The sequence below is a fragment of the Colius striatus genome, chromosome 14 (genome assembly GCF_028858725.1).
Source record: "Colius striatus isolate bColStr4 chromosome 14, bColStr4.1.hap1, whole genome shotgun sequence".
Lineage (NCBI taxonomy): Eukaryota > Metazoa > Chordata > Aves > Coliiformes > Coliidae > Colius > Colius striatus.
Genome location: NC_084772.1, coordinates 7,931,004 through 7,944,181, shown reverse-complemented (window position 1 = coordinate 7,944,181; position 13,178 = coordinate 7,931,004). Strand labels below are relative to the sequence as shown.

Genomic DNA, 13,178 nt, shown 5'->3' with positions numbered 1-13,178 from the left:
TTGGTCACGTGAACTCAAATTTTTAGTGCAGTATGATAATTATCCCAGGATACTCTTGAAATCAAAGAAAAGGCAGAACACCATTTGACTGATTCACAATTTAGGAAACCTGAATACCTTGCACCATTGTTACTGTTTTGATTTGGTTTGCCTCATTTCATAAGTGTGACACCATTTGATGAAGATTGTAAGGTTCTGTGCAAGGGCAGCTCTTTTAGACTGAGTCACTTCTGAGAATGTTTCACCATTTACTGAGTCCAAAATAGTTATAATTATCAAAGCTGTAGGTTTCATACCATTTTCACAATAGTGTTTCTTTTTGTGTTTCAATCCAACTACAGGATATTACTAGCTTGCTTCATACCATCTATGAGGTAGTTGACGCATCAGTAAACCATTCTCCTAGTTCCAGCAAAACTCTGCGCGTGAAACTTACTGTGGCACCAGACGGAAGCCAGAAGAAAAAGAGTATCTTGTTAAATCACACTGGTAAGGATGTACAATCAGCCACTGGAAAAAATACAGAAAACTTTAAGAATTCTTTAAGAATCCATCTTTATATTTTGTTAATACAAACAAACATATGCTTAAAGGCAAATAGTTATGTGGATATTTTAAATGCTGTGAACCTGCTTGATGATCTTGGGTGCTAAATGGCCTATCCACCTTTCAGTCTCTCTTAAGCAAATTAGAGTTCTCATTCCTGATCAGCTGTTTCTTTTTGGAAGCGGCCATAACACATACGTTGTGTAATTGTCTTTGTGAGCTGCAAGGCAGATTTAAGGCCTTTTTGACTTGTACTACTTTGACTCTGCTGTTATTGTAGTGCTCAGTGTGTGTGGAAATATTTTCCATAAGTGCATAGCTATTGCTGCTGGATAAGAATAAACACTGTAGCAAAAGTAACTTTTATGAACCTATGCATAAAAATCACACATTTTTTCTACTGGGAGGGTCTGCCATCATAAAATGGCTTATACTCTGATGGCTAATGCAGTTTATTCACTCTAATAATAGTTGTATCAGCGTAGTTACTTCAATAGGTAAAATACTCTTTAATACTTCAGTGGGCACTTTATCCAAAAGAAGAGCCTTGTTACCTCAGTTTTAGTCTATACATCCATTCAATCAAGTGCAGACAAGCAAATTTGCACTGCTGGGGAGCTATGTGATGCATTATTACAGCATCTAGCTTCAAACTACTGAGCCCTCCTGAGGAACTAGTGTATCAGTGTGAATGTGTCTTCATTTAACCTGCTTACAGCCTAACCCTGACTAATGTCCTACAGTCAAGGTTATGTCTGCCTAAAACCTGTTGTGCAGACAAAAGCACTTTTGAGAAGGTTTCGTGAAATGATGCATTACATCTTGATCTACTGACAAGAAAAAATGCTTTTGCAATGTAGCGTGTTAGTTATGCTGATCAGCAAGGACAGTAATGTGAGAATAATGTACTTTCTTTTGTTGGCAGATTTGCAGAGTGCCAGGCATAGAGCTGAAAGCAAAGCTAATGAAGAAGTAAGAAGCTCTGAGAAGAAGCAGCGGGCTTCTCTCAGGTAGGAAGAAAGGATTCTGTTTACTGACAGGCACTGAGCACCTCTGAGGAAACCTCAGCCACTGATTTCTTGCTTACTTGCTTTATTTTTAAAAATTATGTTAAAGCAGAGGAAATACATGTTTATTTGGGTTTTATTTTCACCATGCAACCATCAGCAGATTCCATGGGTGGATACTTTGTATATTAAAACAAAAAAGCAAATCTGTAGGACCCTTTACTCAAATTTTCTTCTTCTGTTGACTCTTCGAAGTGTATGCAGTGTCTCTTTAGATGCCATCTAAATATTGTACCTACTAGTGGAGCTTATAGCACAGCCTTTTGGCTAAAAGTGTCCTAAAACCTTTTCATCTTCACAAAGGTGAGTTCCTGCCTTTTTCTGTCCTCCTTCCAGCCCATCTTTTTCACTAATGAATACAGCTCCAAGCATTGTCAATCTTATTTAACAGGCCATAACCAGACCTGTTTCTCTTTACCACCTTTCCTCCTAAAGGAAGCAGCTTTGAGCTGGCATTGGGTGTACAGTACCTGGCAGAAGGAGGAGAGGAAAGAAAGGAGCCTGCAGCAGAGCAGCAATCAGCTTTACAGCAGATAGTCTGCACAAACCAGTTCCTTCAGAGTAAGCAACAAGCAAAAACTTTCCCGCATGTTGTCAGTTCCATGAACCATTCTGCTGAAGTGGTTCTGGCTTACAGTAACTGTGGAGTGGCTCAACTTCACTTACAAAGTGCATTTGTACATTTTGTAGCAGAAGTAAATTCATCTCTTTTTTACTTCGCAGTGACTTAGCAGAGCGGTCATCCCTGCTGGCTCCCAACTGCCAGAAATCATGCTTTCCTGCTGCCACCTCAGCTTTAGGTCAACTTCTCACCTACAGAATTAGTTATTAGGTAGTACCCATTAGCCTGCTTGCTGAGAACCAATATATTTAATGTAATCTTGCAGGATTATGTTTTATTTTATAAAATTAATTACAATAAAAATATTAAAATAAAGAAATAACTAAATATGGATAAATAAATAATTTCCTTCTCCCCTCCCCTTTTATAAGTTTCAGAATACATTTCTATCTCTTGAAAAAATTCTTGTCTGTTGTCTTTCAAGGGAATGCAGCCCATGTGACTCAAAGTGTATCCATTCCCAATAAAGCATGAGCAAAGTGGTTTCTGTTACAAGGAGCTGCAATTCCACTTGCAGCCATCTATAGATTAGATAAAAAATGGGTTTTAGTTCTTCCCTGAGAGAAGGTACAATATTATTTTGAATATCAGTCCAGAGCAGGCCTTTTTCTCTGAGAATGTGTAATCATGTGTATATATCCTGTTATGATGAGTTCTGCCTCAGATAGATGTTATCTGCATTGAACTTCAGAGTATGTGATAATCATTTGTGATGTGTTTTTCAAGTATTTAAACTTTTTAAGGCTAAGAAAAATGTTAATCTCTCAGTCATATGTAGGTGTGCTGTTCCTTTTCTGAATTTGGTATTTTAATGGATAGAGAAACAAATTAAAAGCAGATAATTTTGATGCATTTTAATGTAGATCAGTTGCTTTAAACAGGTCATTTTGGTGTATAGGTTTCATCTGGTTTAGGCTTTTATGTTTCATACTAAAGCAGAGGGAAGTGTTTGCTGAAATGATACAGTAATGACATTGAATCATTACTTGTGTTTGTTTCTTCAGCTGCAATTTAAAAAAAAATCCACTTTTGGCTTTCCTCAGGTTGAGGGATATTTGTCCAAACACATAATAAATTTATCACGAGAAGGAGCATTCAGCCTTATTAAAAATGACAACAAAACAGTGCCTCCCTTTTTTTGGACAGAGTAAAAATGCTAGTCAGTTATTCCAGTGAGTAAATCCCAGTACAATCAAATTTCAGATTAAAAGACTAAAATGACTTTTAATCTTTTGTTAGCAACTCTACATAAAATCTTCTGTGAACTAAAGAATACTCTATGGTTTTACTTGGTGGCCTGAATGTGATGTTCAAATTCCCTCTGTCCAAACGTTTACCCTGTGTGAATTTTCTGAGCTGGGTTTGTTTGATAATGTATAGCAAAAATCCCCTTTCAGTTTGAAGGCTCCCTTCTTTCCACCTTAAAGCCGTAGTTTTGTAAATGCAGTGGTTTTATGGACTGCAGCCATTTCCACTTAAATCCACCGTCATAGAGGCATATTGGGGTAGAATCTTGACTCTGCTGCATTTATCTTTTTCCTAACCTCTTTGGCTTCCTAGACAGAAAAAATCTTTGTCTTAAGCTGAGCAGATCAGATCAGCATCTGACAGTTTTCGTTGCATCTCATTAAGTGAGGGCAGGACAAAGAATGTCCTGTTCACACTCTGCACGTTGCAGGGATGTTTGTGCACTCTGGCCATATTGCTCACCCTCAGGATAGCTCCTTGAGGCTCGTGTTGGAAACTCACAATATTAATGCAGAAGCTTCTTCTTTGAAAGCAGCAATGAGGTGCACACATTGCACAAATCCAGCCACTTAGGAGTTCTAGGCAAAACGCAGTTAGTATTCAGGATAAGATGGATAGAAATATTTTTATCCTGAGGGTGGGAGATGGATGGGTTGGATTTTTCATCTGCTGGAAGCTACAGGCAGGAGTTTTCACCTGCAGGGCTGACTGATATAAGTATCAAGATCAAGCAGGTAGGTTCATTGCTATCTTGCCTGGCATGTGTGGTATAAAATGGATGGTGGAAGAACAGTGGCAGGCAACTTTGTGGATTGGGTATCTCCATGCCATTCTAGTTGATATTTCTCTTCAGTACAGCAGGAGCATATAGCTTTCAGGAAGTGTCCTTCCATTTTTCTGTGCTGCGGTCACTGCTGTATTCCCCTTACCTACTGTATTGGTGTGTGCTTGTTACCATCAGGGTGACACTCGAGTGTGGGAATTTCAGGAAGGGCTTTCATACACTCCACAAACACTGAAGTAGATTCCTTTTTTTATTAAAAACTGAACCAAACCAAACACCAGTAACAGCACTGTATGTGTGTACCCGCTGTGTGTGATGCATGGTTGATGCATGCCTGTGTCTTCCCACGTGTGTGCAGGAGAGCACTGTGGGGCCAGATGCCAGACACTTCAGTTCTCAGAAGTACATAAAAGTTCTCTCTGACAGTGGAGCATGTCTCTCATCACTATATAATTGCTTCACTGTGTATATTTGCATGAATATTGTTGAATGTCATCTTGCATGCAAGAAAGCCATTAGAATGCAGGGTTGTGGCAGTACTGGTGTAGTTTTTCTGTGCTGTCTTGATGAGAGATGGAATTTATTACAGTAACAAAAAAACGTGTTCCCTGTTAACTTAGTTTTCAACAGACAGTGCTGGATACAGCGTTGTTTAATTGTATTGGATCAAACCCAGTGATGTTTTTTCTGTGTTAACTATGTCTTCAGCACTCACATGCGGGTCCCAATGGTTTCCATAGGCAGTTCATGCTTGGCAACTTCAGTTAGACAGGTTCTAGCCCCAGAGATCTGTTATGTTGAAGTGTAGCAACCTGTAAATATGTGGCAGGAAAGATAATGAGTTGGCTATGTATCCAAAAAAATAAAGAATATCTGGACAGTTCCTCTTTTTTTGACAGTACCCTACGTCACTCTGGAGTTCAAAGCTGTCTCAGTCTTTAAAGTTTACCTGCTTTCCAGACGGACTCTCCTTCATTCAGGAGACTCTGCCTCTATCAAAGTAAAGCAAAAATGATCTTCTAGGTAGGTCAAGTCTTGTGACTTTTATCAAAGAAACTGTGGACCTGTCTGACAGAGACACAGGGGACTCAGTTCTGTAATATCCCTGAACAGTACTACAATACACCAGGAAAGCAGTCTGTACCAAAGCTCAATGGGACCAGCAGCCTCTGGAAAACTGGAAATTTATTAATAGACTAAAAGCAGAGTACTGGGCACCATACAGAGCCCATGTTTAGAAACTGATGTAGGATACAAGACCAAATTCTGGTCTTTTGTTGATATTGATTCAGTTGCACAGAGAAAGAGCCAAGCCTATCTTGTGGTCTTGGAGACTGAGTTATCTGAATGACAGGCAGTGTTTTAAGATTTTTCTGCTTATCCTATTTGTTATATTGAAAATATTGTTCATATCTGCTGACATCCATTTAAATTGCTGAATTAAGTTCTTTAGCATGATGGGGTACAATACTGCAAACCTCTGTCTGTTTTGTTTTCTGACTCATAAATGAATGGAATTTCAGATATTCATTCTCAGGAAATAGTTCTGCTATAAATACAATTGCAAAGCTGGGCACGAAAAGGAGTCAATATTCTGAAGACAGCAGCTGATCTGACTTCAGTAACTGTATTTTGGAAAGCAGCCATTATTTCTGGGTGTCCTACCAACACTTTCTCTTTTCAAGCTCTCTCTAGTTGCTACACACCTGTGCTGTTGCCTGTCTTTCTGTAGCAGCTACACAGGTGTATTTGTCTTAAGACAAATAAGGCTTACCCCAGTGGTGGGAACAGTCATGATCGAACTGCAAGTTTTCTTTGGCATGACCAAATTGGTAAATCAGTTAAATGTTTTGGCCCTAAGACAGAATGTAATAAACTCTTAGAGCATTTTAATTTGTTTTTGCATGCATGGTGCAATTTGAAAGTCCTCCTTTGCTTTGCAACATCCGGGTCAATTTATAGGAGGGAAAAGAACAGTCAGTCCAGGCCTATTGACTTAGCAAATCCGGTCATGCAAAATTTCCAGTGTTTGTTGTTTCTTTGTGAGCAACTCCTGTCACTTCAAAGGGACCATTAGTTGTTGATTTGCAGATGGTGATAATGACTTTAAAGTTCTGCTGAATTGTAACTTTACTTCCTGCTGACAGATATCACCAGAGTGAGAACAATCCAGAGCAAAGTGGATGCTATCGTCATTGTGTTGATGAGAACATTGAAAGGAGAAACCACTATTTGGATCTTGCAGGAATAGAAAACTACACATCAAAGTTTGGGCCAGGTAATTTGGTAATTTCTGTTGCAAACTTTTCATCTTTTCTTTCTTCAGTTGTGTGTTCCACATCAGGGGCAATGAGTTGTGAGGCTGTGTGATTTGTCTGTAGTGACTAACTGGAAGGAATAGGACTGTGTGAGTACTGCAGGGTAATTAACCAATGAAGGTGGTATCACAACGGAGTGGCTAATGTGCCTCAAGCCTACTTTGGAAGTACATGTTTGTGTAGCTAAATTTGGAGGTGAGCCTAGAAGAACAATCTTTACATCTAAATTATTAAGTTTAGTATATGGGTGAGATGAGGACTCCAACATTTTTGGATGTTGGAGCTTGTTCCCAAGATGATACCAGCACATGTTTTGTACTCACTATTGACCCAAAAATAGGCAACAGTGGGTTCATGCCTGTAATTTTGGCTTCTGTCCTCAAATTAAAGGGACTGGGATTTCCTCCCTTTCCCTGTCCTCTGCCAAGATTTTACTATACCACTCAGTTATTTTGGTGAATTTCAGACAGGTGCTGACCAAGAGAAGGTGATGTAAAAACTTCTACACACACACACACACATTCACTCATATAGATATGTATATATATTTGTGTGTGTATTATTTCCTAGTCAGAATTATTAAATGTAATTAAACTAGACAGCTATAATTGCATTCACTTCCTTAGGAAAAATTCACTGTGACGATAATGCTATCCCTGCCAACTGCATGCTACTAATTAAAACTTTGAAATACAAGATGACTAACTCAGCTTGTTATTTCCTAGGATCTCCTCCAGCAGCTCAAAAACATGACCCACCAAGCAGAGTTGTGAATCAGACTAGGTCCCGTTCTCATGAACCTGAAACCTTCCATGCTCACCATAGGAAATCTCAAGTGGTGGATCCAAGCCACATCAATCTGGCTGAAAATTCATATGCCAAGATTGCAGAGATCCAACAGAGGTTCCGGAACCAGGACTCAAACAAGCACTTTTTGAGGTCTCCCAAGGCCCAGGGCAAAAGTGTTGCCCCTGTGCATCCTGGAAGGGCAGTTAGAAATAAACATTTTCAAGGGATGCCCATGCCAATGGCTTCCCCAAGTGCACGGATGGGCCAGAATCTTCCTTATCTTCCCTTGCAGTCTCAACAGGTTCACAAGAAACATAAGCAGAGGGTAAAGGAGAATCACCAAATGTGCAAAACCTTCCAATCTCCAGGGACAGTTGTGGAAAAGGAACATGTGAGAGACCTGCCAACAGTCATTTTATATGAAGGCCAAGTTGGACAAATGATACAAAGACATGAACACCACCACCACCATGAGCACCACCACCACTACCATCACTTCTACCAAACATAGAAGAGATCCCACCAACATCCTCCAAGAATCATCCCATATGAAGGAAATGTGTTCTTGTGATACCAGAACTAAGGCATTACTATGATTAATATTATTGTTACTCCATTAATATTCAGCTAGCATATATTTTAGAGGTTATATGGAACTCTTACCCTATTTATATGTTGTGGAACTGCGTAGCTTACTTAAACACCTTGTGGATGTTTGTTTTTTTTAAAGTGGCTTGTAAAACAGCAAACAGCCATAGCTTTTTGAGCTGTGATTTAATACAGGTCGTCAACGCACTTCTTTAAAAGTACTACTTCCATTGTAGTAGGAAAGATACTTCAAACACTATTGCAGACATCTAGCTTACCACTCTGCTGTACGTCGGCGGATCGCACACAAGCCTTTTATCAGGGGAGCAATGTTCGAAGAGTTGGACTCCAGAGATACTCAGAATAATGGAAAATACAAACAGCTGCTACCTCTAGTATTATTCAGATTTTATTTTCTTTTTATTGATTGTAATGTGCTACAGGGGAGATTTTAATATACTGCATTCATGTAGCCTGTTTCTGTTCACATCCTTTCAAATTATCTTAAGTACAAGGAAATATTAGCTATACTTGTCAACAGAGCTACATTTGTACAACTTACACTTTATTTTCTTGGAGATTTTTCATGGACATAAGTACAGTCTGTTATATACTGGGTAATATTTAAATATACTTCTTTTATTTTGTTTTTCCTTGCTTACTCTCCATTCTGTTTGGGGTAACCATTTGAAAAAGGAGGATGTGAAATAGGGTTTTCAGAAGCATCACTAGACTTTAGTGCTTAGGCCATAAGTATCATTCACGGGGTTTGAGAAGAAGAGGGGTTGTTGGGGAGGGGGTTGTTTTGTTTAAATCCACAGTTCTTTGTTTTGAGAAAGAATTGAGGAAAATATACTTTCTCACTTTAAATGTTGGCAAATATATATAAAGTATAAGTATAAATATATATATATAAATATGCACACTCTCAGGTACATTTTGTTGTGTTTTAGAAATCTGTGGTTTGAATATTAACATTATATTTTTTTTTCCCACAACAATGACTTGTTAGAAACATATGCTGTGGCATTTTCTTAGGTGCCTCCAATTTAAATTTCCCCAACACCTACCAATTTGTGTTTGTCCCATTTTTGAGAGAATTGAACATGTAGAAAAAAAACCAAAAAAACCAACAAAACCATTCACAATCATTCTTTTTCCATATCCAAAGGGCTTCCATTCCATAAAGGAGAATGAGATCATACTCACAAGACCTTACTGGCTGCTGAGAAATTTGAAGGTCAAAAGCAAATTGGAAAAGTGAAAAAATGGGTCAAGACATTAAAGTTTCACTGTCTGTGAGGCCCAAATTTAGAAAACATTCACAGAATCACAGAATTATTATGGTTGGAAAAGACCTTTAGGATCATAAAGTCCAACCACTAACCTCACACTGCCAGGCCCATCACTAAATTAAACCCTGTCCCTCAACACCTCATCTATGCGTGTTGGGTTTTGTACCATCACCATTTTGCCGGTAGAAAGTGACTGAAAAACACCTACGTTGCTTTTGGAACATTAGAGAACTTCTCATAAAACCATAAGTGTTGATAAACATATTTGCTTTTGGTTTTAATTATTTTTAAATGTTGTGGTATTTTGTCTATGGTGTATATTGTAAAATGTAACTATCCCACATTGTTGTAAAGCCCATTGATTAGGGTATTTTTTTTCTGACTAGAGTTTTGATCAGTCCAAAATGGGGTATTACCTTACTGCTGACCAGTTTTAGAGGGTTGTTGCCCTTTCTAAGAACATGGAGACATCAACTTTTAAAGAAAGCCTTGCCTTCTTGTTGAATTGGAATAGAATCATTGCTTCATGGTAATTAGGTCCATCTCTTGTCTCACTGGATCAGTAGTTGTTTAGACTTAATGTCCCCTTCAAAAAATCTGGCTTATTTTTTGGGTTTTTTTTAGCTGTCATGAACGTGTTCTGCTAAATTTAACAAAATGTTTTAAAAATATGTTTGATCTGTGTGACAACTATACTGTTCTGTTTATTTTAAAAATTCCTAAAGTCCAAAAATATTTATATGCAGACTTTTCTGTATTGAAAATATGAAAAGGCCACAAATTTGGTTAGTTACCACTGAGTTGTTCTAGTCTAAGCCTTTTTTGCTGCTTGTGTATCATTCTTTTTCAATGTATATATAATTATGGACTGCAAAAAAAAAAGGCATTTATATGTCTAGTAGAAGGAATAAGCTTATTTATATTATAGTGTTAACAAAGTCTGATGTATTCAAGTGACTTACGTTATACCGCATGCAAACACACAAGTGTACATTCCATCTAAGAAGGGATGCCATGCTATTTGTTTGGGAGATGTAATTAAAGCTGTTCTCTTTTCATTGGAGCATATGCCAGAAATACTGTGAGGTGGGAATTGTCTCTTAGTTTTTTGAATGCAGATTGTTGCTGAAAACCAGAAAACATTCTGGAAGCCTAGAATGGTTTCAGAACTGTGGGATTTGCTATGAAAGCGCAGAAGAGGGGCATAAATGCTCTTTCACCCAAAGATATTTTGATGGAAAAGATAACAGCACCTATAAAAAAATCCCATCTGATTGAAAGTGTGCAGTACTACCTGTGCCAAGTGAACTTTGAAATGTAACACAACTGCCCACAGGTTCCAACCTTGCATTGATTAGATTTGGTTTATTATATTTGGATATTCAAAAGATTCTGTGAAAAACAAGTACATTTTAATAATGTGGTATCCACATAGTAAAACTTTACACCAGTGATGTATGACCATGCTGTATCTAAGCCCAGTGTTGCAGTTGTGTTACGTACATTAAGTGTGAATAACATGTAGCACAGTTTCTTTTCACAAAACCTTAAATTTCCATATCTTTTAAAAAATGTTTGCTTTTCAGTATTTTGTATAGTAAATATGGATGGTTTTGACTAAATGCTTAATTTATTTAACAGCAAAAACTGTGCCAAGAGAACCCCCTGTTAATTAAAGTTTTACTAGTTCAGAAAGTATATTTCCTTCTTCTTCTTGTGGATTTCAGAGGCTTTTCGCAATTGCTGTCAGTGCTTGCAGATCCCACTGATGAAAGAGCTTGCATTAACATTTTTGGGAACAGGATCAGGCCGTGAGGTATGGACTAGGTATGCTTTGGTTTTATGTTTAAACTATCAAGTTTCAAAGTTAAATTTCTTGTCTGCTACTGTTAGACCTGTGTTGAGCAACTGATTTTTCATCTTGTTATTAATTCTGAAAACCCTTTTTTAAAATATATATATAAAAAATTGAGCAAGTCGCGCAAATCTATGTCTGAATCAAAATCCAAAATAGATTTGAATCAATTGAGTATATTACTACTATTTAAAAGTAATATAGAGTGGCATTAGAAATCCATCGTTTTCATTTACTTTTTCTATTTTTACACAAAGCAGTTCAGCAAAACTGCTACAATACCAAAATTTGCACTATTTGATGAAAAAAAAATCAACTGAAAAAATTTGCTCACTTCTAGCAGCTGTGAATTTTGGGAAGCTAGGTTTTTGAAAAGAAAGACTGCTAAGCTCTTCTCACAACTGCGTTACCACCTGCATATATACAAAATAAACAAAACTAAGGGTAGTGAAGTAGAATCTCTGTCCCAGTGAAATCTCTGGTAAGACTAAGATTCTGGTTTGAGGGTGCCTCTAATTTATTTCCAGGAGTATGGGTTTGACATCTGCAAAGTGTATGGACAGTGATTTCGGTATTTATTTTTTATGCATCTTACTGATGATGATTTTGTAGTGGCTAGTATTAAAGTTAGTATGGAAGTTTTACTCTAAGAGATCAAGCTGGTAAGTCATTATGATTAGCAGTAAATACTATGCTTTATACTCACATCATTGAAGGGCTTCAAGGCACTCCGAAATGTCTTTGAAACATCCACATGTCATTTAGTCACTGTTAGAAATTAGGTCCTGCTTCTACCCTTGGATGAGGTACAGGTTCTCCTGGCATATGGGCAGAACAGCCCCTTAAGGCTATACCAAATTAAAAAGCCACGTAGATGACCTCTGTAACTGCCTCCCTACTTTAATCATGATGAGCACAGAACAGCAAAGCAGAAGTACCTTAAAGGGATGTGTGTATATGTATGTGTGTGTATATATATATATATATATTTATGTATATGTGTGTGTGTCCTCTGGCAGAAGTTAGTGAACGGCACGAGATGGATTCTGACAGAAGTGGTCTTTTAAAAAAGGGATAAGTACTGTGTATGCTCAACAGTCTACAAGCTTTCCATAAATATACAGATAAGATGAATGCTTAGTGTTCTCCATATGTCATTGTATACCTCAATTATTGAATGACAGATTTCATTTGTATTCCAATTAACAAGAACGTTAGGCCCCTTGGGGCCTAGATTATACTTGAGAAAAATTCATCATGCTAGAAAATTTGTGAAAACATTCACCATAATTTTTGCCTGGAGTACAGGCAAGAATGTTCATGTTTGGAAACGTGTCAGCTAATCAAGTCTCACCTTTAATTACCTTGATGCAATTCATCAAGATCTGAAAGTATGTTTTCAAACATGACTTATTCATGGTTTTGCTGGGAACCAAGTTATATTCAGCATTCTGTTAGTTGTCAAGCTTCTTTTTTTTTAATTATTTTTAATTGTACCAAGCAGAAACATGTTTAAAAATCTGTGAAATAAAAATCTAACTTAATGTGTTTTCTATATAGCTTCTGGAGGAAAATTTATCTTCTTTTCTAATGCACTTAGCAGCAAAACCAGCTTCAATTTTTCACATAATAATTTATTTTCTTTGCATATTTGTCAAGTGTTCAGTTGATTTGACTTTGAAGGGGCTGTTTTGTGAATTTTTTTTGCCTGTGTACATTAAAAATGTGCTCAAAATGGGCTAAAGGAGCAGACGTAGAAAAGCAAATAACTTTTTATTGAAATTATTCAGTATGCATTGAACTCCATTTTATTTGAAGTTTGGATTATAGTTATTAAATAATGAGGTTTTTCAATGATGCTTTAATTTACTTTCATATTTCTATATAATTCTAGGTAATTCTGTCCTACTGAGCTAAAATGATAGATAGAACTTTTCTGCTTTAAAATAGCAAGACTTAAGGACTATTCAGAAAGATTACTGTGAGGGTTAGAGCTGTGAAGAAAGACTGTCAAGGGAAGGATGGAAAGATTTGAGAAATGTAAGGATAGCACAGAACCGTCTAAC

The 13,178-nt window shown here is 37.3% G+C and overlaps 1 protein-coding gene across 1 annotated transcript in view; it reads left to right on the top strand.

Moving 5' to 3' along the window:
• The window catches only part of NKD1 (NKD inhibitor of WNT signaling pathway 1), a 108,873-nt gene extending 95,907 nt beyond the window's left edge, over positions 1-12,966 (top strand). The window contains exons 8-11 of the mRNA XM_062007669.1: positions 342-489; positions 1,472-1,556; positions 6,415-6,545; positions 7,311-12,966. Of these exons, the coding sequence (XP_061863653.1) occupies positions 342-489; positions 1,472-1,556; positions 6,415-6,545; positions 7,311-7,885 (939 nt within the window). The 3' untranslated portion in view covers positions 7,886-12,966. The remainder of the gene's footprint in view (positions 1-341; positions 490-1,471; positions 1,557-6,414; positions 6,546-7,310) is intronic.
• Positions 12,967-13,178: the final 212 nt, after the last annotated feature.